Source organism: Apis cerana, linkage group LG16, assembly GCF_029169275.1.
Source record: "Apis cerana isolate GH-2021 linkage group LG16, AcerK_1.0, whole genome shotgun sequence".
Classification (NCBI taxonomy): domain Eukaryota; kingdom Metazoa; phylum Arthropoda; class Insecta; order Hymenoptera; family Apidae; genus Apis; species Apis cerana.
In genome coordinates, this window is record NC_083867.1 from 6,546,357 (window position 1) to 6,571,617 (window position 25,261).

Sequence of the window (25,261 nt, forward strand, 5' to 3'; positions counted from 1 at the left end):
TCGATCACGTTTGTTACTTATAGTCCTGGGACGAACGGACGAACGAGCGTCACGTACAGATGTCGATCCTATCGATTTAACCGATTGCTTAAACGGGAGGTCACCGATATCGGGATTGACAATGGAACGATCAGTCATTATCCTCCTCTTTCCCCGATGAAACTATCTTTATTGGCTATTTCCCTTGAGCAATTCGCCCTACGTCGATTAGATAATAGCCTGATGAACACCTGATTATCCTGATAGAAAATGATCACTCGTCCTAGAACTTAATTCGCGAACGTTAAAAATTTATCCCTCAGCGAAACGATGATGAAAATTATATATATATATATATATATATATATAATAAAAACTTTATGATCATTGCGTGTTTATTTATCGCAATATTTATTTACTCGCCCGATTTTACGCGAAATTTATTTAAACTTCTATTTCCACATAGCATTTCGTTGCTTTTGCGTATGTATTTACGAAACTGATCGGAATTGACCTAATTTGCGTCATTCGTATATATAACGGCCGAGCAAAAGAAAATTTAAAACGGTCTTCACACCCACATCTCATCGGTTAAAAGATTCATTTCGTTTCATTCGAAGCAAGAAAAAAGAGAAATTAAATTCCCAATTTCACGATACAATTTCAAATAACGCCAGTCTTATCAACGGAGCTCCGATTTATCTGAGAAAAGACTCGTCTACTAGATTCCTCGTTCTTATTCGCGAGCCACATCGGTCAAAGTTCGAGTGTCATTCATTTTTAACCAGATATTACTCGCATTACGAAGTAATTGGCGAAATTGCTATGCCCTTTCCTAACAATCGTCGTCGAATTCCTTTTCTATCCGAGAAGATCCACATTCTCGTTGCGATAACAATCCCCGGACAGCTTGATACGATTGAAAGCCCGCGAGAATTCGTGGCGTCACGCCGGCCAAGTTGCATCTATCGCGATGGAAACGGGGCAACGAACCTCGTTCCACGGCTATTTTACGTCCACGCGATCTCTCCTCGAAAACTGATCGAAGTCTCGTCATCGTTTCCAAGCCATGACGCACAAACGCACCGGCCTCCAATTCATCCCCCGAGGAAACTCTCTCCCTTCTCGATCGAGAAACTAGAGTCGACGAGACACGTCGGTCGATTCATCCGATTTCTTTCACAGTTGAAACGCGCGCGAGAGAGGGAGATGCGTGGCCATTGGCCAAAAGTGTTAGCGGCTATATCGGCTCGGCCGCCAGCTTTGCGGCAACGCATAAATTTGGCCGTTGGTAAACGAATCTGTGCCAGGAGCCGGCCTGCTTCTATCGCCAAGGGGTTTCCGCGATCCATGATCTATCTAGAGGATCGCGCGTGCCGCGTTGATGTTCCACGTTTGCGGCAGCTGCCTTGATTCCGCCTCGCTACGACGGGAGGATGATATTAGGGTGATCGCAGACGGTGCGATTACGGGAGAATAATTGAAACGATGTCGGATCGATTAAATTTTACACCGCGTCTGCTGTCCGCCTCGAGGACGGTTAAAGGGACATTGCGCTCGGACGAATTCCACGAATGTTTCTGCGTCTTTCAGAACGTGCGGTTATCTCGAGTCCAGCTTGTGAATCGACGCCCAGATGTTTCGAGATGATCGCGGTTTTACGCTACATTTTTCCGATTATTTTCTATTTGTAGAAATAATAAAGGATATCGAGAGAGATTCCTCAACGAGAGATTTTACGCACTGCGAGATTCTAATTCGTTGCTATTACTGCTGGCTCTGTGGAATGAAGGAAGAGCGTATTTGCGTGTATACCCTTCGGTTTTTTACGCGAATTTCAACAGTTTATATATAGCACGTGGACTTTATTGCATCGACATAGCGATCTACGGAATGCGAGACTCCTTTGTGAAGTTTGAAACACGTTGGGAGGACGTACACGTTGTTAACTGTATAACTTCCATCTGTATCTCTCGAAGAATCGTAGGAAAGAAATAATTTTACGAGAAAGATCTTCATCCTAGATGCATCCTAGAAAAAAAGCTTCTTTTCGCGTAATCTCGAATTACAGGAAGCGGTGATCCCATTTATTTCTGTAGGTTCCGCGGTCTGAAGAAGGGAGAGGGAGAGAGAGAGCAGGGAGAAAACATGTCGCGACTCTGTATTTATTTCTGTAACACGTTGCCCCGTGATTTTGCACCGCGATATTCGCCACCTTTGCGAACAATTTCGACCCGTGTGATCTCGTTTCAACATAGGATAGGATACACACGATGCACACCGGGGTGCATTGTCCAAGCGAGCCGACTGTTTGTTTCTCCAGCTGCTCGGCCTCTCCTATCGTTCAAACTTTCTCCCCCCCGGCTCGAGAATGCGAAATTTGTATTGAATACCAAAAGATTTTACTGCGTTGTTAGCCAAACTTTCCATTTATTCTGCTTTCCTGCCAAAGGAATAGTAGCGGTAGCAACTTCCTCTTATGTTATGTTCGTATTATGTTTAATATTTCTGAACGTTGGAGATGATCGAAACGATGTTGTCGCTCGAGAGTAAGAGACAATAAGAGAAGTTTAAGCGCCATATATATAATTTGGCGAATGATTAAACGGCCAAGCTTAATTACCCGTTTCTAAATTACCACTCCCGTGTCATTTTCATTTATACTTTGACATGATTGGGATCGGGCCAGACGCCTACGAGTCTACGAAAATCTAGTCTTTATAAATTGAACGATAGTTCGAGTGCCAATGTTATTTTTACCTATTATCTACGCATAGTCGTGTTAAAAAAATTTTTTTTAAAAATTTATTTTTCCAAAAATCGAGAAAACTGAAATTTTTATTACCGTTTTTAGCAAGTTAATTAACGATGCAGTTTTGTTCGTCATTATCGATCCTAGGTTTAGGCAAATTTGTTTTAATCAAAATTGAACGTAACATGTTCTCCAATATTTGTGTCAAACTGTGAAGAAATGTGCGAGGAATGCTTCGCTACACGCGCGTAGATTTGACGTCTTTGAATCGGTAATTTGTAGCTTTATTCCTACTTTTATTGTCCCCGACACTAGCGATACGCGTTCTAAGTTTAGAAGCATGCTAGAGCATGCAACTCGGATGCGCGGTGCAAAGGACACGGAATAAAGTATGATAGATGATAGAGATGATCGATAATTCTGCCAATCTTTGATCATTTTTCCTTCGAATAAATTATCCTCTCGACAAATTTCTCGAAAAAAAAATCGAGAAAAATATTATCTTCCCATGTGTTTTAAATCCCGTATTAAAATTATCAATGGAAACATTTCCAATTATTTTCTCGATATATCGATCGGGATCGATAATTAAAAATCCCGGCTATCCGCTCTCAAAAATGTTCTCCATCCAACGGAAACCCCCTTTTCTATTTTTCCGCTCGATTCGATCGAGTCGATAATTAGACGGATATAATATCGATCGCATTTCCCCTCGGTTGAGGCGAGCGTTAGCAAAGGTAATACACGGTGTCGCAATACCGGCGGTTAGTTCGAGCGACCGAAAATAGCCGCTTCTGCCCGAATCCGTTTCTGAATCTCCGCGGCCTAAACGATTAATAGGCTCGATGCTGAACCGGTGAAATTACAATTGCACGAGCTTATGCCCGAGACGATGACTTTAATTGCTACACCAGGTCGCTACAGGCACACACCGTGGGCCTGGAGAGTGGCCTGCCAAAATAAAGATAGTTGCTTCTCTCTGGCCTAAATGTGTCATCTATAAATACTCGAGCTCCGTGTCTGCTCGACGGTGCCGAGACTCAAAGCCGATATTGCACTTGCACCGATACCTAAATCGCAGAAATTCATTGACCGGAAGTATCGTCGGAGTTACGCGTTGACACGTTGACTCTACGGATAATTTAGCCGTTCGACTTTACCGACAGTTTCTCTCGCGGACGTTCGCTTACGGGTGTCGATTCTTTCGAGAAAGTAGAACGTGATCGGGAAAAGAGTTTGATCGTAAGACCTTTCTCCGAGCGAGAAACACTCGGTTCTATTATTAAAATGATTAAAACGAAGCTCGATATCTTGCTCCTTTGTACCCTACCCTTCTTCGTAACACGGGCATGCGTGTGTGCGTGTAAATAAGCGATAATTTATATACATATCCACTTGCCGGGGATGGAACACGTGGCGCACGGTTGACACTGCACAGGAACTGCATTAAGGAGTAGAACTCGAGTGGAAACAGGACTCGGTTGAAATTTGAAACGTGCTTGTAACCGTAAGAGGGAAACGCATATTAGGATATGACAGTTTCCTGTGATCAATCTAGCGTATGGACGTGGAATAAGATTTGCTTCCTGTTTCAAAATCTACTTGTATTACACGTTCGCTTTTGCGCGGGTACAACGATATCTAACGGCGATCGAAACGTACGTAAAAGTATGCGGAACAAAGATTCGATACTCGATTAAAAATTGAAAGTTTTTGTTCGACGGTTTTATTTACATCTTTATTTTACCGCTCAGTTATTGATCGAGTAGCATCGCGATACTAACATTGTCAACGGGATTTCGCAACTCGCTGTCTGAGAAATGTAAAAATAGCCTGATGTTTTGACATCTTAAATAAATAAATCGATTTAGAAAGAAGATTTGCTATTTCTTCCTCGTAAAAATATACAAAAACTGTGGAAAACCATTGATCAAAAATAAATAATATTTCAACAATGATAAATTCTTTCATCTTGGATAAAATTGAATATCAAGAATAGGAGTTTGTCGATAATTTTTTCATCGATGAAACTCGTAAATCTTTCAAAACAACGCTTCTACATTTTCATTAATGTTCAGAATAATCGTTTCTGGTAACGCGAAATCAGATATTTTAATGTATAATTTATAATCGTAGTCAAATTTATTTTCGAGTCTTCTATAAATCTCGGAAATATCACCAGTAATAAATATTTATGAACTTGGAAATCTTTATTTTTCCTTCGCATCTAATAACCGGGACAAGATGTTATAAACTGAGTTGTTTTTTCAAAGGAAAGCACAATCTGTGATGAATTTTACAACTTGAAAATTTTTACCTGGAGAAAATTCTTACGCTAGGAAAACAATGAAACAAAGAGAGATTTGCGAAAGGTCCAGGCAGAGTCCAAACTCGAAGAAATAATCGGGACTCTCTAAGCTGGTCGAAAAGAAATTGACAATTTTTCTTTCCGTTCCATTGTTCCGTGCAGCTGCGCTTCGAAGAATCCTTGAAACGTTTCGCTATACGAAGCACGATATATGCTCTGAATATAATTTTAACTGTAGGTTATTGCGATGTAAACTTTGGCGCTGCTCTGCCATTCTATCTCAGTTTGCGTTTGCACGGTCGTCACGGGAAGACGTGAAATATCTCGATCCGACACCCGAAGTGCTCTTCCCTTCGCTTTTTATTCGCGTTTCGATCGGTTCTGGAATAGGCCTTAAAATGTAACTCTTTACGGAGGATTCCACGTGGCATGGGATGTGGTAGGTCGCTCCCTGACACTTCGAACACCTTTGGTATCGTCCAGGACAGACCTATACAAGTTCACGTCATGTTCGGTACGAAAACTTGAACAATAATATCAATAATAACAAGTCTTATACGTTTATATTATTTCTAATCGTATTTGTCGAGAAGTAAACATTTTTGTTGTGCGCAATGTGATTTTAATCGAATCTATTGAAATTTTCGCAACTATTATTCGATATACCATGCAGTTTGTTCAAGGATGAAACGAAATCTTTTCGCCAATGTGCAATCTATCGATGAACGATCGCAATAGAGGAGAGATAAAATTTATATCGAATTACGTAACACGAGTTGCTCCGTCGATAAAGCGATTGCTATCTTTGAATTATCAGCCCGCGTGCGAAATATTCTTTGAAGGAAAAATTGAAGGAAAAAATCGTTGAAATTACTTAATCGTATTTTCAATACGTATCTCGCTCTCGACCTTGAATCACTTTGTCCCACCGAAGAAAGAATAAAACCAATCAACTATATATTTATACCTTGCTGAATGCATCCAATGGCGGTCCCTGTTCGCGATGATTTACACCGCACAAAGAAAGGTCGTGTCGCAAACTGTCGAGCTTAATAGACCGTATTAAAGCACAAATGGCAGCACGTATTCCGTTTCTTTGCCCTCTGCTTGCTTCGTTACCGCATCGAGATATATTATTTTCATTCTTTCCTTTATGTTTCAATGATTTTCATTTCACGAATCACCCGTCTTTCTTTCAAAGTTCACGCCTCGTCTAGGTGTTTTCGAATCCGCTCCACCAATGGAATTTCATCGGGCTACGTGGATGGATATTTTCAACGGAGAATTATCGAAATTCGATATCGTTCGCTCGTGACTGTATTCGATGCGGTTTAAAATGCTTGCTTCGTCCGAACTCGAGCCACCTTTTTTTTCACGACCACCTTCATCTTCTTCTCCCTTTCCCCTTCCAACTGTTAATTACGATTCAACGATATCCATCCTCTCGTCGCATTGAGAAAGTCGCGAAACTTTCGATTCTGGATGCTAAAAGATGTTAAAACGTGGTTCTAAAGATTTCTAGGTAGTTGTATAAAGAGGATTCCAAAAGAAACTTCTTATCGATTCTTCGACTGAACGTACAATGTCTCCCACGCATAATTTCTTCCTTTTGAACGTAACAAACGGCGAGTTTCGCATATATAAATATACGTTCGACGATTTCCAAACGTTCGTTAAATGCATTTCACGGCCGATTCGAGAGGGGGGGGGCGGTTGAAACGGACAATCAGGGGAGAAGGGAGGGGAGGAGCTAACTAACGAACGTGCACGGCACTTGGGGACGAGAGAGAGAGAGAAGAAGGAAGGCGGGGAGGGTGGGTTGTAAAATTGTGCGCGAAACGAAGTTTCGTGCGCGTCGAAGACGACGTTGGAGACGAAGGAGGCTGAAAGGTTTAACGGCGCTTGGTGACGCGCCAAAAAAGATTTAAAAGGAGGAGGACGGCGGCACCATCGCGAAATTGGCACGTAGCTCGGCCACGAATTCGAGAATAGGATCGATTCAACGTTCGATCATTGCAACAAGCGCATCTGGAGAAAAAATCGCGTATCCCCAAATATCGATCTCCTAACTTGTCTCCGCTTGGTCCATTAGTCACCAGGCCGGGTTCGTTCCCTTAAAAGGGATCTAATCGTGCCCCGCTTATCTCAGCTTTCGCGTTCGTCGTGTTTGCATTACGAGCGATTTTCCCTCGGGAAACGGGACTCGTCCCTTTTGCTTCGGAGGAGCCCAGCGATTCGAATACGCTGTCGAAGTATATTTGAAGTTGGAGCTACTTGATCCAAACAGAGTTATTTCGAAATAAGAAATGAAAAGATACGAAGCGAAACTCTCCGCTCGTTCCATTCATTTGTTGTATCGCGAGTAATTTTTTTCTTTCTTGATTAAATTAAATGTCAAAATGAAAGAAAAATATATTTGGACTACTTGCGGAGTATTATTTCGAATTATTTGGAAATAAGAAATGAAAAGATACAAAGCAAAAGTGATCGTTCGATTCATTTGTTGTATCGCGAGTAATTTCTTAATTAAATTAAATGTCAAAATGAAAGAAAAATATATTTGGACTACTTGCGGAGTATTATTTCGAATTATTTCGAAATAAGAAATGAAAAGATACGAAGCGAAACTCTCCGCTCGTTCCATTCATTTGTTGTATCGCGAGTAATTTTTTTCTTTCTTGATTAAATTAAATGTCAAAATGAAAGAAAAATATATTTGGACTACTTGCGGAGTATTATTTCGAATTATTTGGAAATAAGAAATGAAAAGATACAAAGCAAAAGTGATCGTTCGATTCATTTGTTGTATCGCGAGTAATTTTTTTCTTTCTTAATTAAATTAAATGTCAAAATGAAAGAAAAATATATTTGGACTACTTGCGGAGTATTATTTCGAATTATTTCGAAATAAGAAATGAAAAGATACAAAGCAAAAGTGATCGTTCGATTCATTTGTTATCGCGAATAATTTTTTTGTTTCTTAATTAAATTAAACGTCAAAATGAAAGATAAATATATTTGGACTACTTGCGGATCTAAATCGAGTTATAATGAGAAACGAAAAGATACTTGCAAAGCAAAACCGTGTCCGTTCGATTCATTTGTTATCGCGAATAATTTTTTTTTAAATAAACGTCGTCCAAAATGGGAAAGGAAAATATCGAAACGATATTCGAACTTTATAAAAAAAAAAAGATATCTTTTCGATATCGATCGCAAAGCTTTTCGGGTAACCTGCCGAAAACGATAAATGAGAATTTGCAGCTTCTTGTCATCGATAGCTCGTCTTTTATCCACGATCCCGTCCATCGATTCGAACAGCTTCAATTGCATCAGTCAGGGGACGGGTTAGGGGCAGGAACTGTCATCATCTGTAAACGTGATCGCACAAAATTTGGGTACTAATGTCCAACACGTAAATGTTAAAGATAACGTTGCCTGCACCGGATCGATGTAATCCTGTTTCTTGTTTCTGTATTCGGATCGGTGATTCGTCGACGGACTATTAACGAGGGCAACGAGGGTGAAAGGGTGAAACAAATCTTACGGAATTGAGAATTCGTGGTAAATTTTCATTGAAGAAATGACTTAGAAAAGAAATACGCTCGTGTTGACGTGACCCCACGGTATATTAGATAAACCGTATCTGCTGTATTAATTATGGAAAGTAAGAATCCGTATCATTTACAAAATTACACACGCGCAAACTGATCGATTCAAAACGTTTGTCGTACCGTTCGAAAAGCGTGTTCGTAAAGCGATATCCGGTGGAAGAAATTGGACAAATTAAAATATGATCTGGTCGATATTCTGTTTTAGGTGCAAACGTGAGATCACCCGGGAAAACCTCCCCAGCGGGGATGATTGGGAACAGAGAGGGAACAGGAATTGGCAGAACGATGAAAGAATACGAAGATCAATTGGAGGCTCTTAAAAAGGAGAACTTCAACCTTAAATTACGGATATATTTTCTCGAGGAGCGAATGGGGATTACATCGGCTGATGAAAATGCGATAAAGAAAAATATCGAATTGAAGGTCTCTTATAGGATTCTTTTATTCCCGTTGTTTATTTGAGTACATTCGATTCCATGGGAAAAAAAGATCTGTTGCCAATGATCCGTTTTGTTTCGTTGTCAGGTCGAAATTGAATCGTTGAGGAAAGAGTTGGTCGAGAAACAGGAACTTCTCAGCCAGGCAGCAAAAGCGTTTGAATTAATCGAGGAACAGAAAGAAGTTTCTTCGCGGAATCAAGTTCAGTATCAACAATCGCTTGAAAATGAACGGGAAAAAATCAGAAAACTCGAGAAGGGTACGTCATATTAACGATATTTCGTAAAAAACCTCGTTAAATTTCTAATTGGAATAACAATTTCTCCCTTTTCTTCTTTGTTTCCTTGACTTTTAGAATTAGCTGAATATCAAGAAAAAATGGTTGATGCGTCCATCTATTACAAGGAAGCTTTCGGAATTACGCCGGAAAAGGCGTTGGAAAACGAGGAGAAATTGCATCAAATGGAGGAGCTCGTTGCATCTCTAGAAGCTGAGGTAAAACGAAAAAAAGAAAAAAGTATCTTTCTGGAGAGAATATATTCTCTTCAGTCGAATTCTTCGATCCAAGATTTTTATTACAAAGTAATATAAACGCATAAATTTTCGATCGTCCTATTTACCATATAATTTCCTCTTTTATCTACGCTATTTCAACGCTATCTTCATTACACTTCCTTCACCGCGAAAGAATTACTCGATAAGCGAGTTATCGTTGTCGTTTAAAAAAGAGAGAAAAAAAAGGGGAAAAAAATTAATCAGTGTGTTTTTGTTCGTTCGCAAATGCGCATCTTCCTCGACTCCATTGTTCGTGCATATTACTGGCGTAATATTATTGAATTGTTAATCGGCGCGTAGGTGAAACAGGTGACGAGCAGTTTGGACGAGGAACGCGTCTGGGCGCAAGAACTCGAGAGCGAACGGGATGAATTCAGGGAACGTTTAGAGGCTGAGACGCGTTTGAAAGAGAATTTGGACGCGGAGAGGCTGGAAGACATTGGGGCGCTACGGACGAGAGTAAAAGAACTGGAGGAGCATCTGTTGAAAAGGGACACTGTCGTGCAGCAGTGCAAAAACGAGCTGCTCGAGAAAGAAAGAATCATCAAGGAAAAAAATTTACAGCTGGAGGAGAGGTGTCGGCTGTACGAGGAGTTGAACGCCGTTTCAGAGAAAAGGAAGAAGCAAGTCGATCAGTTAAGGGTTTCTATAAAAACCAGGGACGATGCCCTCACCGACTTGAACAACAAACATCGCGCCCTCCTCTCTCAAGTAACGTATCGATATATTTGTTTAATTTACGATGTTTGCAATAATTCTATCTACCCGCCCATCTGTCCTTTTAATGATAAAAAAATATATACCTTTTATGATGTCACAGTTCGAGAATGGATATGCGAAAAGATCATCACCCCCTAATAGTCCGTCGACTGTGAATCCAAACGAAGATCCCTTGCAAATGAGAATGGGACAAAAGGTAACTATGCAAGGAATGACGAAGAGAGTAAACACTTGTCTCGATTGGGAACCAAATCGAGAAAGGTCAACGAGAATGAAGTCGCCGGTGCATGGTTTAAGTGGAGAGATCAAAGACGTGAGAGATTTAATCAAGGTTCGCAGAAACTTTCTTCTTGCCTCTTCTTTTCCCTTGCCCGCAATTTATACGTATACAACTCTCTAAACTCTTTAAAACCTCTATCTCCGAAACTTCCAATATCCATGTCTCATTTGAACGAAACGGGTAATCTCTGATTCAGGAAATAGAAGATAAAGAAAGCGAATTGAAACGTCAAGAGGAAACGAGAAAGCAGTTGGTACTGAAATTGTGCAATATGCAGAAGCACGTTGAGACAACCGATTACAAATTGAAAAAACTAGAGGGTGAACACGAGAAAGCGATCAAGACTATTCAAGGTTTCATGGAGAGACAGCAGCAATTGGAAAACACGAAGCTGAGGAAGGAACAGAAAATCATGGAGTTGGAAATCGAATTGAACAGGCTGCGGGAGTGCGAGAGCTTGAAAGCCTCGAGGGATGGTCACAATCAATTCGTTCGAAGAGACTTCAGCACCGACATGACAGATGATCCAGAGCGTGATCCCAGCACTCAGGTCGACATCATGATTTTTCGACTCTGCATGCTTGTCTCTACGTTTCTGAAGAATCATATGGTGTTCAAAATTTGCTCCCTGGGCTTAAGACTCAGTTTCGAAATTGTCTCGAAATTTTTCATTTCCCTCGTAGGCATTTAATTAACGAGCCCGAAACGAGCCTCAATTTTTTCCCCTTTTCGCGTTTAAACGATCAAGGATGCTGTATGAACCGTTCGCAAATGTAGAGACAACGTTTGGATTGCAAAACACATTCCGCTTCTAACGAGGAACACGGAATAGTGAAAAACGGAATGGCTTAGAATTATCGATCATTTCTCTTTCTTTCAGAGATACTGAATTCACCTAACATCTTCTACTTCTCCTTTTCTGCTTTATCGCCATCATCACTCTCACTGCATGACACTTATCGCTTTGGGGCACTGTTCATTACTTTTCGATATCCTTACCGATGCGACCACAAGTAGCTCTGCGCTAATCAACATGTACGCATAAAAGATTTCAACATACATGATCAAGGATTATTCGATTCGAGTTGTAGTAATTTTTTTTTTTGAAGAACCTTTTTTTTTTCTTAAAAAAAAAAAAATCCATCAAACACGAGTTTCAACATTCAATTCCTCCATTGACGATGTTTCTTCTCTCTCTGTCTCTCTCTCTTTTTTTTTTTTTTATACTTGTGTTGTTCTATTTAATTTATATTTTATTTTATTTATTTTACTTCGTATTTAATACAAGTTACAGAATTTTTTTCTTTATTTTTTTTTTTTTCTTTTTTTTTTTTTTTAACTTTTCTTAGGACGTAATTGAGTTTTTTTTTGTGCATATATTTTTTTTGCACGAAGTTGTAGTGTTAACGCATGGCATGTACGAAAGTAAAACGATGCCTTTAATTTGTGTATTGCCGCATCGAGACACGATTTTATTTTACACGATTATGTAACTTCGAAGAACGATTTTTTTTTAATTTCAATCGCGTAGTTTGAACAAATTTTTTGTACAATTTTTTTTTATAATCGCTCTGACAATTACTTCACTGTATTACGTTACATTATTTTATCTCTATTTACACAACAACACGCTTCTCGAACTTTAACAAGCTAATTGCAACACGATCAACCTACGTTTCTCATATGTGAACAACAAGGAATATCGAAGACATTTAAAATTTAAAAATTAAGTTGTCAAAACTTTCACACAAAATAAATTGAATACTCGTTTTACGTTTATGATATATATATATATATTGTCTAATTGCCTAATTTTAGTTGAATTTAAACAGTGTACATTAACAAAAATGAGTATAAATTATATTGGAAATATCGTTTACAAATTATTTTCATATTTTCAACTCGCAAAGATTTTTAACAGTTTTACGTACAAATCGGTATTCTCTCGATTTCCCACAGTTTCGAATCTCTCATCCGTGGACCAATCTATATATAGTTTAATTAGTGGCCCAAGGTTCCAACGGGGTTTCAAAATCCAAATTTATCATTCTATTCCTACACTCTTTTGTCGTGGAATATATTACCGCTTAGATATAATTATCATAATTGTTATAATTATCATAATTCTTTATCGCGAGAATACTTATTTCGAAGCGGGCAGATATATCGTTGAACACGCCATACATCGACACTCTTTCGTTTAATCCTCGCGGAGCAGGGCCGAAAGGAATGGACGATCGAATCAAAGGCAAGAATTAGCAAACGACTTCTCCAGTCCCCCTCAACTACCCTCTAAAGGCAATCACCTCTAAAAGTGACGAGCCTAATTCAGAGATCTCTCAGAGTTAACTCGCCTTCATTATTCGAGTCAATTAAATCAACATACTTGACCTCGTTCTCCTTCGAGTTATCCTAACTTTCTTCGCTCGAATCAGAAATGAGAAAATTACGTCTCAAACGAAGCTACCCGCTTAAACGACTCCTTAACAGGCAGCTTAGCTTAATTCCAAACCTCTTTCACCGTTAATCGCATCCTACACACGAATTACACCCGTCACGAGACAACCGCGAATTGCCACCGAACGAAACGAACGTTCATCAGCGGGTCTCGGATATCGCCGGTTTATCGACCGATTTTCGTGGAACAACGCGCGTCCCGATTCGATGCGGCCGCTAGCTTCGAGATACCAAACCGAAGACGTGCCTTTCATCTAATAATAGAGACAGTCCGCTCGCGAAGTGTGCGCGATTCGCTCCCAGCCTCGCAGTCCTCGCACGAAAATTCGTCTCGAAACCGTTTTCCAAACCACCGTGGTTCCATCCACGACGAACGACGATTACAAACGCACTACGATTACGCACAGTTTGCACGACAAACGCGTTTAACGATCGACGAAATAGTCTCGGTCGAGGGGACGAGATTATTATTATTATTCTTTCTCTCTTTCACATTTTTTGCGATTAGAGAAAGAGAGAGAGACAAAGAGAGAGAGAGAGAGAGAGAGAGAAAGAGAGAGAGACAAAGAGAGAGAGAGAGAGAGATCATATGTACGATAAGATATAAGAGTAAAACGGGAAAAAGTTGAAACAAGTGTGACTTTTTTTTCCTCTCGAAGCTTCAAACGAAAGAGTGTAACTTTTTTTTTATCTCTCTCTCTCGTCTAAACGAAGAAGAAGAATAAGAACAGAAATAAGAAGAAGAAGAAGAAGAAGAAGAAGAAAAAGAAGAAGAGAACGACTCTCTATTGAGATTGAATAGAAAAAATTTTGTTAGTTTATTTGTTTATTTATATATTTTTTTTTGACGAGAGATATAAATAAGGGAGATAAAGAAAGAAGAATTTCGACGATTTCTCGCGACTTGAAATTGATCGAAAGATTAAGAGAAATCGAGCCGTTCTCGTGCGTCATTTTTCCATCAGAGATATTCCGCCAGTGCTAGAAATAATCGTAGCATTTGCGTCGAGTATTGTCTATCAAGGATTAATTTAATCGAACGGAAATCGAAATAAAAAAAAAATACGATAAAAATGTTCTCCTGTTTGTGCGCCTCGATGAGAATGGAGGTAGGTAGACAAGGTAACAAGTGATGTCTTCCTGGAAAAATTCATCGTGAAAATCAGATTTGAGATTTTTTTTTTTTTTGCTTTGTTTTAAATTAAAATTATTAGAACGAAGAATCGACGATTATTATTATTAATTTGGTTTCGCTTGTATTAAGATTAAGATAACGCAATGAATTATTGAGATTCGGACTTTTAATCTTTTAACACCGGAAGTCGAGTATTTAAACTTCTTCCTCGCCGATATGGATACTCGGAAAAGCTTCGAGTAATCATCGATTTCGTAAAACTGTTAAATTAAATTGAACAAAGTCTTTTGCTTTAAAAATTTCATTTCGTACAAAATATTACCGCTTAAAGCTTGGCTATGCTCTTCTCACGTAAAGTATCGATTCAAAACGCCATCGAACACACAATTAACATATCCTCGTCTCTCTATCCTTCTTTTCTTCATCTCCAGTTTCTCTCTTCCCGTCCGTACGATCATCTTCACCTTCGCAACATGCTATCGCAATTTTCAATTTCGCAACTCTTCGAAAGTATTCATCTAAAGTTGCCAAAAAACATAGCAATCTAGTCAGAACAAAGTAAAGTTACAAATTGGAATTATTTTTTTCCTTTTAGGAGCCAGATATTGTTACCCTTGTCTCGCCGCGCAGTTGGTCAAGGAAACCGAAAATCTAAATATCACGAGTACAAATTAAACAAAATTGAAAAAAAAAAAAAACAGAAAAAAAATCACATCCCTACACGATGTTAAATTAGCGTGTGTAAAATGTCGTTCCACCTTTCCCGTCCATGGGGTTCCGATGGGGTTCGTCCACGAAATACACGAAATACTCTTTTTCTCGCTTAAATAATTCGCACGATTTCGATGCAAATTGATCGCACGCAAACTTTTGTACTATTACACCATATCTGTAATCGCAGTTGTTCTTGCAAATAAAGCTTATCGATCGTTCCAACCGATTTGTTTCCGAGTTTTATTGACGAGAACTATACTTTATATGTGCAGCAACGATTCGATGAAATGGAAGCCAAAATAAACGACCTACGAGACCAAATAGAGGCCATCAAGGCTGAGAAGAGTCGTTTGGAGAAGGAGAACGAAGTCGAATCGGAGGTAATTTTCTATTAATTGCCACTTGTCCTTTGTGAAAATTTCTGCTTCGAAATTGCTATTGTATCCTCGTTACCAACCGTTAAGTTGGATGTTCCTCGTCCAAAGGGAAGAAGAGACGCTAAACGGGATCGATGTTTCTAGTATTCTCTTGATTAACCGAATTAAAATTGGATAGATATTCCAATATAGGATAGATTTCGATTATTCTAACGTACAAAAGTAAAAACAAATATCAAGAGAGAAGGGAGATTATATATGTTTCTCTGTATTTTTTTTTCCATTCTGGAAACGCGTATCTATTTTTTAACGGAGTTAGCATTGCTTTGAATTCTCATACATTTCGCACGCATATTCGAGACGTATCTGTGATAAATCAAATGAATTCTATTCGTTCGGATCCAAATGAAATTATCACATAGATAAATGCTGTAAGGTAAAATTCAGATCGATTTAACTTGCAAAACGTAACGTACCTACTTTGCCTCTTCGAAAATACATTGCCACGTACAAAATAATCCTATTTTCTTAGGTTAAATCGCGCCATACATACATCGTCTCGACCACATCCGAAAGCATTCCTGAAAATTTCCTAATATCGGATAAAAAAATATTTCTCGATCGATAGAATTAAGGCGAGAAATCCATTCGATTCGATGGCGCGATGTATACTTTTTCTGTCCGTTAAAAAAAATTTCGAAATGAAAATTTACCTCTCGCAGGAACTGAAAGGACAACTTCAGGACAGAGAGAAGAAGATAGAGATGCTAGAGATGGAGAAGCGGACGATAATGGAGCAACTGGAGGGCAAAGTGAGCGAGTTGGAGAAATTGAAGGGTGAACTAGCGAAAAACGACGCGGAGGATTCGACGAAACGCGAGGATTTTATCCGGGAGCTCAAGCAACGCGAGGCGGAGATCGAGGAGAAGAACGAAAAGATCGAGCAACTGTCGAAGGAGTTGCAAGTGAAGACGCAGAATCTGCAGAAGCTCGTGAACACGGAGCTGTGGAGCAAGAACAAGGAGATCGCCAAGCTTCACAATCACATGACCGCCTCTCACTGTCACGAAAGGAGCCGAAACAAGTCGGACGTGACGCAAGAAAGCGCCACGGTGCAGCTCTCCGCGCTGATCAAGGAGCTGAACGACATCGGTATTAAGGTAACGTTTACCAATGAGGTGGTCCAACTGAACTACGTGGATGGGAACGAGTCCATAGACGTAAAAACTATGACAGACTATGTACAGAGGCTGGTAGCCCAGAAAAATGAGCTCGAGAAGGAAGTAGATTACCTAAAATGGTTGAAACTAGTTTCGAAACCGGATTTCGCGACGGAGATCGATGGATACAGCGACAATAAAACGGAAAGGGTGAAGAAGTATTGCGAATTGATGCGTACACATCTTAAAGACTTGGTCAAGTTCATGAAGGAGATGCTGAAGAACGGGGATTACGCGGACACGATCGGGAACGAGCGCAGGAAGATCGTGTTCGACGTTCTGATCAACTCGAAAATATTGTCCGACGATTTCGTGAACGCTCTCGAGGGGATTTCGAGCAACGACATCGCGTTCAACCCGGACGATACGAATCCGAGGGTGATCGACAACCCGGTGAAAAAGAGTCGATCCGAGAATTTGATCAGCGCCAAGACCCAAACATCCACGCAGTCCGACTCGGAAGCGTTCTCGGAGCCCGACAGAACCGTATCCATGGCCAGGATCGGATTGCAGGAGACTCAACAAAAATCTTTGAACAGATCTAGATTTTCCAAATATACCAAGACTTTCACCGACTCTGAAGATTCGTTGGAATACGTGCCTTATTATAAATCTTATCAGAACGACTTGAACGATTCCGAGGCTAATCATCAGATACAAGAGCTCAAAGAAACGAACGCTTTGTTGTACACCGAGCTGAGCGCTCTTAGAAGCGAGCTGAATACCAAGATTTCGTTCGATTGTGTAAGTATGCGGGGATCATTCGTTGAAACGTGGGCGAGTTTCTTTAAATAGATTTCTAATAAATTTTTTTCGCGTTTGTATATTTAGCTGTTCGACGAGAAAATATCGCCGTTGATAATCAAGTTGGAAAAATCGCAAAAGTATTGCGAGAAATTGCAATCGGCACTGGAAAGAAGAATACACGAAGTGCACGCGCTGAAAAAGGAAAATAAACAGAACAGCACCCGTAAAGCGCAATTGGAAAAGAAACTGGTCGACTTGGAGAATATGGCGACAGAAATGAATAAACAGAAGGCCGAGTTGATGCATTACAAAGAGAATTCCGAGAGAAAGTCAACGGAGATGTTGATAACTCTTAACAGAGAAAACGATACGGTTAGAATTTTGTTATATCCGATTTTTCATCGTTAATTTCCAAGGGTATCATTTTTCTTAATTCGTTGTTTCGAATAATTTATAGCTGAGATCGCGAATCAAAAAGTTGGAAGACGAAAACGAGTCCGCGAAGGCGAACATATCAACGTTAACGAAGGAATTGGACCATCTGACCCTTTCGCACAGTCAAATCCTCGTAGAGAATACAAAATTAACGAACGATAAGTTACGTTTGGAACAAGAGATAAGAAAAACGGAGAACAGATGCGATATGACTGTTCGTTCCATGCATGATAAATTCAACAAAGAAGTAAGCGGAACATTCAAGATTTATGCGCCGTTTAATTTAATTGTAATTTATAATACGATTTTACCAACACTCGCCTCTTTTTGCAGATATCGGATCTGAATCAAATCAACGAGTCACAAAGGACAAGATTACAAGAACTGGAAGTCACTAACAAAGAATTAAGAAGGCACGTTGCAGTTTGCGAAGGGAGCGACTCGGCTCCAAGTTCTAGCGGCGTTTCTTCAATACCTACGGAGTCTATGTTGAAACAAACTTGTGAAGATATCATGCAGGATTATCAAGCGTATAACGTTAGTTAAATTATTCCATATTTATTCTTCTCAATAATTCATTTCAATAATGTATTTATATGATAAAATTTAAATTTAATTTTTTTTTTTTTTTAATTTATTTCAGAATTCGCAATACTGGTTATCCATAAATTATTCAACGATCGGTGGTCGAAGTAAATCAAGCTGTTCGCCAGATTTGGGGATCGAAAGTGATGCGGCAGTCACAACTACGAGACCACTGAAAGATACTTTGAAAATCACCGAATCCATGACTAATCTTTTAAGCGACGAAGATAACAGCAATGGTAACAGGCCAGCTCGAGAAGTGGATAGCGAAAGTCCTTTGCCGATAGAAGGTAACTTTGATCGACGCGATCAAATTATTGTTAAAAATATTGATTAACTTTGTAAAATTTAATTTCTATTTCTATTTTTTTTTTTTATAATTTATTTTAAAATTAGGATAAACCGCAAACTTATCTCGTTATACTTGTTTATAAAATTTCGAATAAATATAAATATTTCTATTACACGTTTTTATAAATAAAAATCTATTTTATCAGGTCTCGATGAAGTAGAAGCTTTGAAGCAAGAAAATGAAGCGTTGAAAAGAAGATTAATGAAAACGAGGAGGACATTGGAGGATACTTTCCAACATCTTTCCGCGTCGAATAAAAATAAGAAAAATGTCGAGAAGGCGATTACGAAACAGTTGCAAATTACCAAAAATATATTAAAGAAAACGAGGACGTACGAAGAACCTCTGGACAATTAAAAAAGAAAAAAAAACCGAAAAAATGTCTTGTACAGAGAAAAGTATATATAGAATCGCTGTTCGTAATTGATTTTAATATCGTTAATGATTTTTATCGTTCATTTTTTATAATCACATTTTTATCATATTTTTGTCTTTCACGTGTATTTCGATTCATTTTAAATCTCGAACAATCGTCAACGAACGAATAGTATTTTTACAAATTAACGAACGACAGCGACACTTGTTGTATTTTATAAAAAAAAAAAAAAACTGTTAAAAAGTATTTTCGTACATACGTGAAATTTTACACGATAAAAAAGAAGGATTAAGAACTGTAATGTAAAGACGAAAGAAAAAGGAAAACTTCGTGAAAAAACGAAGATGTATATGTAACTTGTACATAATTGTGTACGTGTGTTCAAGTTCTTTTGTAGATTGTTTCTTCTCTCTAAAGGTTGCTAAAACCTTGTTATCGAATCGAAAACTGTCCATTTTATCGTATTCTCGACGTTAAAAAATTCGCGCGCGTGTACATATTGAACACCAAGAATATCATTACATCTATCAGCATCTGTACATAGTCTTCGCCAAATAAAGTGCCATTGATATTTGAAAAAAAAGAAAAAAATAAATGACAGATTTAAAAAATTAAATTAAATTTATTTCCTACTTTCAATTCCTAATTTATTTTATTTAATTACTTCACTTTGTATTCTATGCTGTATTCCTTGATTCAATAAAAACTTCTATTAAAATAGCAAATTTTAATAAATAAAAAAAAAAACATGGTAAAAGTGAAAAAATAAATAAATTGAATATTTGTGAAATAAATATAACTAGAAATAATATAATTAAAAATAAATAAACGAAATACGTGAAAACTTGATATGATATGCGGATAAAAATGAAAATTTCGAAACAATATACAGCACAATGTAGATTACGATAGAATTTTTATTATCACTCGATGACTAGATAATAATATAAAGATCCGTAGTAACTCGTGTCGATGAAGTTATGAACTGCGCTAGTCACGCGAATCTTTTTCTCATCTTTACGAAACCCGATGAGGAGGAGCGTGTGTTCGGTTTTCGTAACTGTACAACATTCAGTTCTCTTACCCGCCGAAATATATCATACTTCTTTTTTTTTTTTCTTTTTTTTTTTTTTTTTACTCAATTTCCAATTTCAATTCATTGAATTTTCGCGGGTAAAATAAACAGGGACGATGTATATACAATTCTACAATGATATATTATTTTTTACCGGTCTTTGTCAGATGATACGTGCTATGTTTCAAGTATCTATATTCCTCAAATAATACGAGGCACGGAGAATTTTCAAGAAATAAATTTAAAAATTTACGAATCTTTTTATACAACAAGACACGATGTTGTAAATTTTGAACAAACACGAGTTAAAATTTTTTCTTCTTCGTTACAAAAACAACAAACGTTATGCCTCATATTACTATACATGGGAATGAAGTTAGCCATCAGTCGGAGACCACAATCGACCAATTGAATCTGTTTCTTTTGATTATCGATCATCTATAAATCTAGGCATATTTTCTCGAATATTTATACTCGCGTGTACATATGTACATATAACAATTTGTACATAATCGCGTATATGCATTGAGACGAGGGTACAATTGACATCGTTATGACTTTGATTATTTAAAATTATTAACACTGTACAGACAGAGAAGTAATGATATCGTTCGTAATAAACGAGGAATAGTAAGTATATCGTTCGTCAAATTTTTCGTAAATACATATATTACGTATTTCGTTTAATAAAACTTAAGAAATAAAAAAAAAACGTTATTGATCGATATTTTATAGGTCGATAAAATTTTTTTTAAGTAAATTTACAACCCTATCTGTAAAAGTGTTAATCGCATAAATGAACGTTCGTTCAAATGGAATCGATTGATCGAAATGTCTCGCGACAGTGCCTTTCCAATGCTGTGAATCGATAAAAAGTGACGCAGAGCACGTCAAAGGTGTAATCTACTGACGCTCGGTTTCACCGACGATAAACAAACACGCAAAGTAAACTTTGATTCGGTACACCATCCATCCAATGGCGCCATGTTTGTTTGACGATTTCGTTTACGTTGGCGGAATCGAATAGCGATCATCTAATAAGTCGCGAAAAAAGGACTTACTTTCGAGCGACAATTGTGGATGTTGACATTCGTGACGTTGACAAGCTACAAAATATCTTCGATACACTCGATGATTGTAAACTACATGATTGTTTCTTACTGTACGATACACCGACCACGTTGTTCCAACGTGGAGAAACATTTTCTCACATTCCAAAGTTCCACTAGTCACCGATCGGAAGTAATCTTTTCGCAATAAATTACGGCACAATTAATGATTCACATCTGGATGTCACTTACGATTGAAAATCACGCTTCGTGAATCGACTTTTTGTAAAATATTCGGAAATAGAAACGACGATATTCGATTTTACACGGATCGTTCTCGCATCGCATCTTCGCTCGTCCGCTTCTTAAAGTCGACTGAGCTATTCGCGGCAAAGTAGAATGATTCTGATTGGTCGCGAAGCTAGCCAACTCTGTAGCACTAAATTCATATATATACAAGGTGCAACATTCAATATTCAATTATGGGAAAATGTAAATCGTGACCAATCAAAATTGACCTTTCATTCCACGCTTCTTCAACCGAACTTTTGTGATTCGATGTTACGTTACAGCTTCGCTAATAAAAAATATGGAACAACTCCGTTAATTTTTTACTTACGAGAAAATCGATCTATCGATGCGATAAATTCATTAGTGCTTCAGGGTTAACTTTTATTTCGAATTTTATTTGCGGACGGCGTCGCTCCTGTAGAGATCGCTGTACGCCAATCCTTTCCTTCTTTTTTCCCCTGCTCTTTTCCATTCCTCTTCTTTATTCCTCGTTCTTTTATTGTAATACGATAAAATCTAATCTGAACTATTTACAATAAATGACACCTGAAACTTCTAGCATCACGTAAGCGCGATATACCATAGTGTTCCACGATGATGTTTTTCAGTGAAACGATGCCTTTCGCGAAGTATACGGTCTGTGTACACATTCTATCTCGTTCGGAAAAGAAAATAATTCTGTAAAATAAATATCGACCTTTCGTAGAATATTGTTCTTCATCGAAATATATATATATATATGATTTTGAACAAGAATTTGATTCGATCAACGAATTAACTAAAGAAACTAAAGAATTTGAATTACGGACAACCGTAATCTTGCGAATCGCATCGATTGGAGCAAACGTCCGGTATCGCGACACGTCTAACCTACTTTCTAGTTTTTCTTTATTCGACGATTAAACTCCAGTAGTACCGGGAAACGAGGAACTTGTACATAAATATATTTAGATTAATCGTACCTATCGAATTAGCGCTATCGTATTTGCGCTGTAAAGTAACGTTATACGATAGCGACACATGGCATCATTCCGATGATGGGAAACCCGCCGGGACGGTGCAGAATACGGTGTGGAATGACTCGTTCGTTCGAGACGGTTCTCGATCGGTCAGTCTTGATCGAGTTCCACCTCCAGATGGATCTATTTGGTGATACACCGAGAAACATGGAGAGCTCCTCTCGAGGTCGACGAGGCTCTAACTCGCGCTGGATCGACGAAAGTGGACAGGTCGATCCGAAGTGGGAGGCTCGAGTTTTCGGGATTCGAAGCCTTGCCTCGTAGAAAAGGGCCGTCAAGTGAACGCCTTGCGTCGATCCGTTCTCACGAACGGTGGTTGGCAACGCGTCAGTTTGCCGGGTTATGTGGCGTAGTGGGAATGGTGGTGAGCGTGTGGAGGTGGTGGTTCGCCGAGCCATGAATCGGGCGAGGGTGGAAAGTCCGGGTAACCACCTCCACCGCCACCTCCGCCGCCTCCACCGCCTCCGCTCGATTCGTTGCTCAAATCCGAAGCCGGCCCTGGTACCATCCCACCCGCGCCTCCTGTCAACATTCATCGTTCAATCCCTCCTACGATCGTATCCTATTTTCCTTTCTCTTTAATCCTTCAATCGTGATTATCCGTGCAAAAATGGACAATGTTGTCGCGTCTTACCAAGTGTCGTGTAGACCGAGAGGCCAGCGTCCGGTGGGTATGGAAATTGAGGTGGTAAGGACGGTGATCTGGACGTTGAGAGATAAGGGGGGGTGGTCGCGCCTAAATAACCACGTGGAGGGCCCCCTCCTGCCCCATTTCCGCCCCCACCTGGACTCGCACCTTCGCCATCTAATCCCATGTTCACCACTGTCCCGTAACTGTCGTTACTCAAATCTAAACAAATATCATCCTCGTACAATTATCTCATCGTAAACGGACAAACTTACGATATACCTGTTAATACTCGATAACAGGTACGTGTTATCTCAACGTTCCTAAGTAAATGTAAAAAATAAAATATCTTTCTACAAAGTATTCTACAAAGTATTCGTTCTACAAAATTTCATTTTGAATAGAATAAAACGTAAAATAAAAGATAAAGGAAAAATAAGTCGGTAATATTTCGATCAGGCGGAAGGGAAGGCACTCGGTAATGAACCCGTTTAAAATTTAAACAATAGGTGAAGTTTATACGACTTTACGGCGCGCATGGTTAACGGTCGGTATAAATTCCAGGATAGTCCGCAATCTTCCTGAAATCTCGGACACGGCGAACTAGCAGTTAGCCTCCACGAACTTCTGAATAATTGACGAGATCGTCTTCCCCTCCGCTAAACGCTCGAATACACGAAAGCTTAGATGTAACCAACATTAAAGCGAAAGCAACAGAGCCAGAGAATGATTTTTTTAAAGCTTTGGTATTCTACTTTCGCGCTTTTTGTATTTGAATGGGAAACCCGATTGCCATTTTTCTCGCGATATTTTCAAATTTAATTTCAATCGGTTAAACGGCGCAATTTATATTGTATAAATCTATTTTTATTATATCTTTTAAATTTATTTTTTCATTCTTTCGAATGTTTTTCAAAGTAGATACCGTCACTTTTAATATTTTCTCGTTACAGGAATCGAAGGGAATGCTTGCGCATTCCTAATTCAGAAGCTATTTTTGATAACGCGGCGCGATTTTTCGACTATCAAACCATCAAAGATTTTAAAATTAACGTTTAAAAATAAGTAAAATCGAGATTAATAGTAAGTATTCGTCAGTAATTAAATATAAATTATAAATATGATACGTCTACTTACCATGGTGACCAAAACTGGAATCTAAATCGATCTTGAGTTCATCCTTTTCGAGAAGCTTATCGTGCCTAGGTGAATGTCCACCAGCCCCTGTTCCTTTCATACTTCGAAAATATTGAGACCATCTTGTTCTACCGGCATCTTTTTTCAGTCTCTTCTCTTTTGCTCTCCTACAACAGGAGGAAAGAAATTTCTCCATGATGAATTCCTCTATCGAAACAGGCGTATTTAACATCGAAAAATAATTTTTCCCAAAGTAAATTGAACATTTTTGCAATTCAATCCTTCCTTATTTGACGATGTTTAAAACGATATTTAAAGATTATCGATTTATCATTGAATTTTCCGAGGAACTTTTATTACGGGAGAAAATTAAAGGGAAAGAAAGTTACTTAAGAATCTCATAGAAAAATTGTAAGAGTAATAAATCGCCTTAACAAAACCCATATCTAAAGTATGTATAGATTTTTAAAATTTTTATCAATGATGAGAAAACGAAAAAAAATTTTGATTGATAACTTTGTATCGATACTGTCAAAGTGCAGTGTTTTTTACGTGAAGCACATAGGATTATGGTATACAAGTATAGAATTGATAAAGTAATTTTTTTTCCATCGCTAATATTGTACATAACGGTGTACAAAAAAAATTATGATGTCAATAGAGATAACTAAAAGATGAATAGCGAAACTTAGATTAAAATGACAATGCATTATGCATTATGAACAATGCTATTCTTTATAAAAAAATTTATAAATATAACAATTTCACGTGATTTGACGCGTAATTTAATATCCTTTATTTTTAATCTTAACATTCCTTACCTCTTGTTTCTTCTAATGTATCGATGCATCGATTACTGATACAATTATAAATATATTCTTAAATCGATGGACTTAACGATTTCAAAATGTTTAACGAAATATCGCCTTAATGTGCTACGAAAATCATAGATTTATATTATCTTGCCTATCTATATTTAAGTTGCAACAGCTTTTGAAAACATGATAAAGTAGACGTC

The 25,261-nt window shown here is 38.3% G+C and overlaps 2 protein-coding genes across 8 annotated transcripts in view; one reads left to right on the forward strand and one right to left on the reverse strand.

Moving 5' to 3' along the window:
• Positions 1–19,660, forward strand: part of LOC107999769 (centrosomin) — a 28,378-nt gene extending 8,718 nt beyond the window's left edge. For 2 of the 4 annotated variants that reach the window (XM_062086777.1, XM_062086776.1), the window contains exons 3-15: positions 8,859–9,076; positions 9,179–9,350; positions 9,447–9,586; positions 9,947–10,357; positions 10,467–10,697; positions 10,843–11,196; positions 15,225–15,332; positions 16,052–17,293; positions 17,381–17,668; positions 17,754–17,978; positions 18,065–18,268; positions 18,375–18,606; positions 18,814–19,660. In XM_062086777.1, coding sequence (XP_061942761.1) covers positions 8,859–9,076; positions 9,179–9,350; positions 9,447–9,586; positions 9,947–10,357; positions 10,467–10,697; positions 10,843–11,196; positions 15,225–15,332; positions 16,052–17,293; positions 17,381–17,668; positions 17,754–17,978; positions 18,065–18,268; positions 18,375–18,606; positions 18,814–19,025 — 4,037 coding nt within the window. In that variant the 3' untranslated portion in view covers positions 19,026–19,660. Of the gene's footprint in view, positions 1–5,276; positions 5,554–8,858; positions 9,077–9,178; positions 9,351–9,446; positions 9,587–9,946; positions 10,358–10,466; positions 10,698–10,842; positions 11,197–15,224; positions 15,333–16,051; positions 17,294–17,380; positions 17,669–17,753; positions 17,979–18,064; positions 18,269–18,374; positions 18,607–18,813 lie in introns of those variants that run through there. The other 2 variants (XM_062086778.1, XM_062086780.1) reach the window with 2 other exon arrangements.
• A 283-nt stretch (positions 19,661–19,943) lies between these two features.
• The window catches only part of LOC107993239 (LIM/homeobox protein Lhx3), a 33,954-nt gene continuing 28,636 nt past the window's right edge, over positions 19,944–25,261 (reverse strand). For all 4 annotated transcript variants that reach the window (XM_062086782.1, XM_062086781.1, XM_062086784.1 and 1 more), the window contains 3 exons: positions 24,244–24,410; positions 23,113–23,328; positions 19,944–23,000 (listed from right to left, as the gene is read on the reverse strand). In XM_062086782.1, the coding sequence (XP_061942766.1) occupies positions 22,819–23,000; positions 23,113–23,328; positions 24,244–24,410 (565 nt within the window). In that variant the 3' untranslated portion in view covers positions 19,944–22,818. The remainder of the gene's footprint in view (positions 23,001–23,112; positions 23,329–24,243; positions 24,411–25,261) is intronic.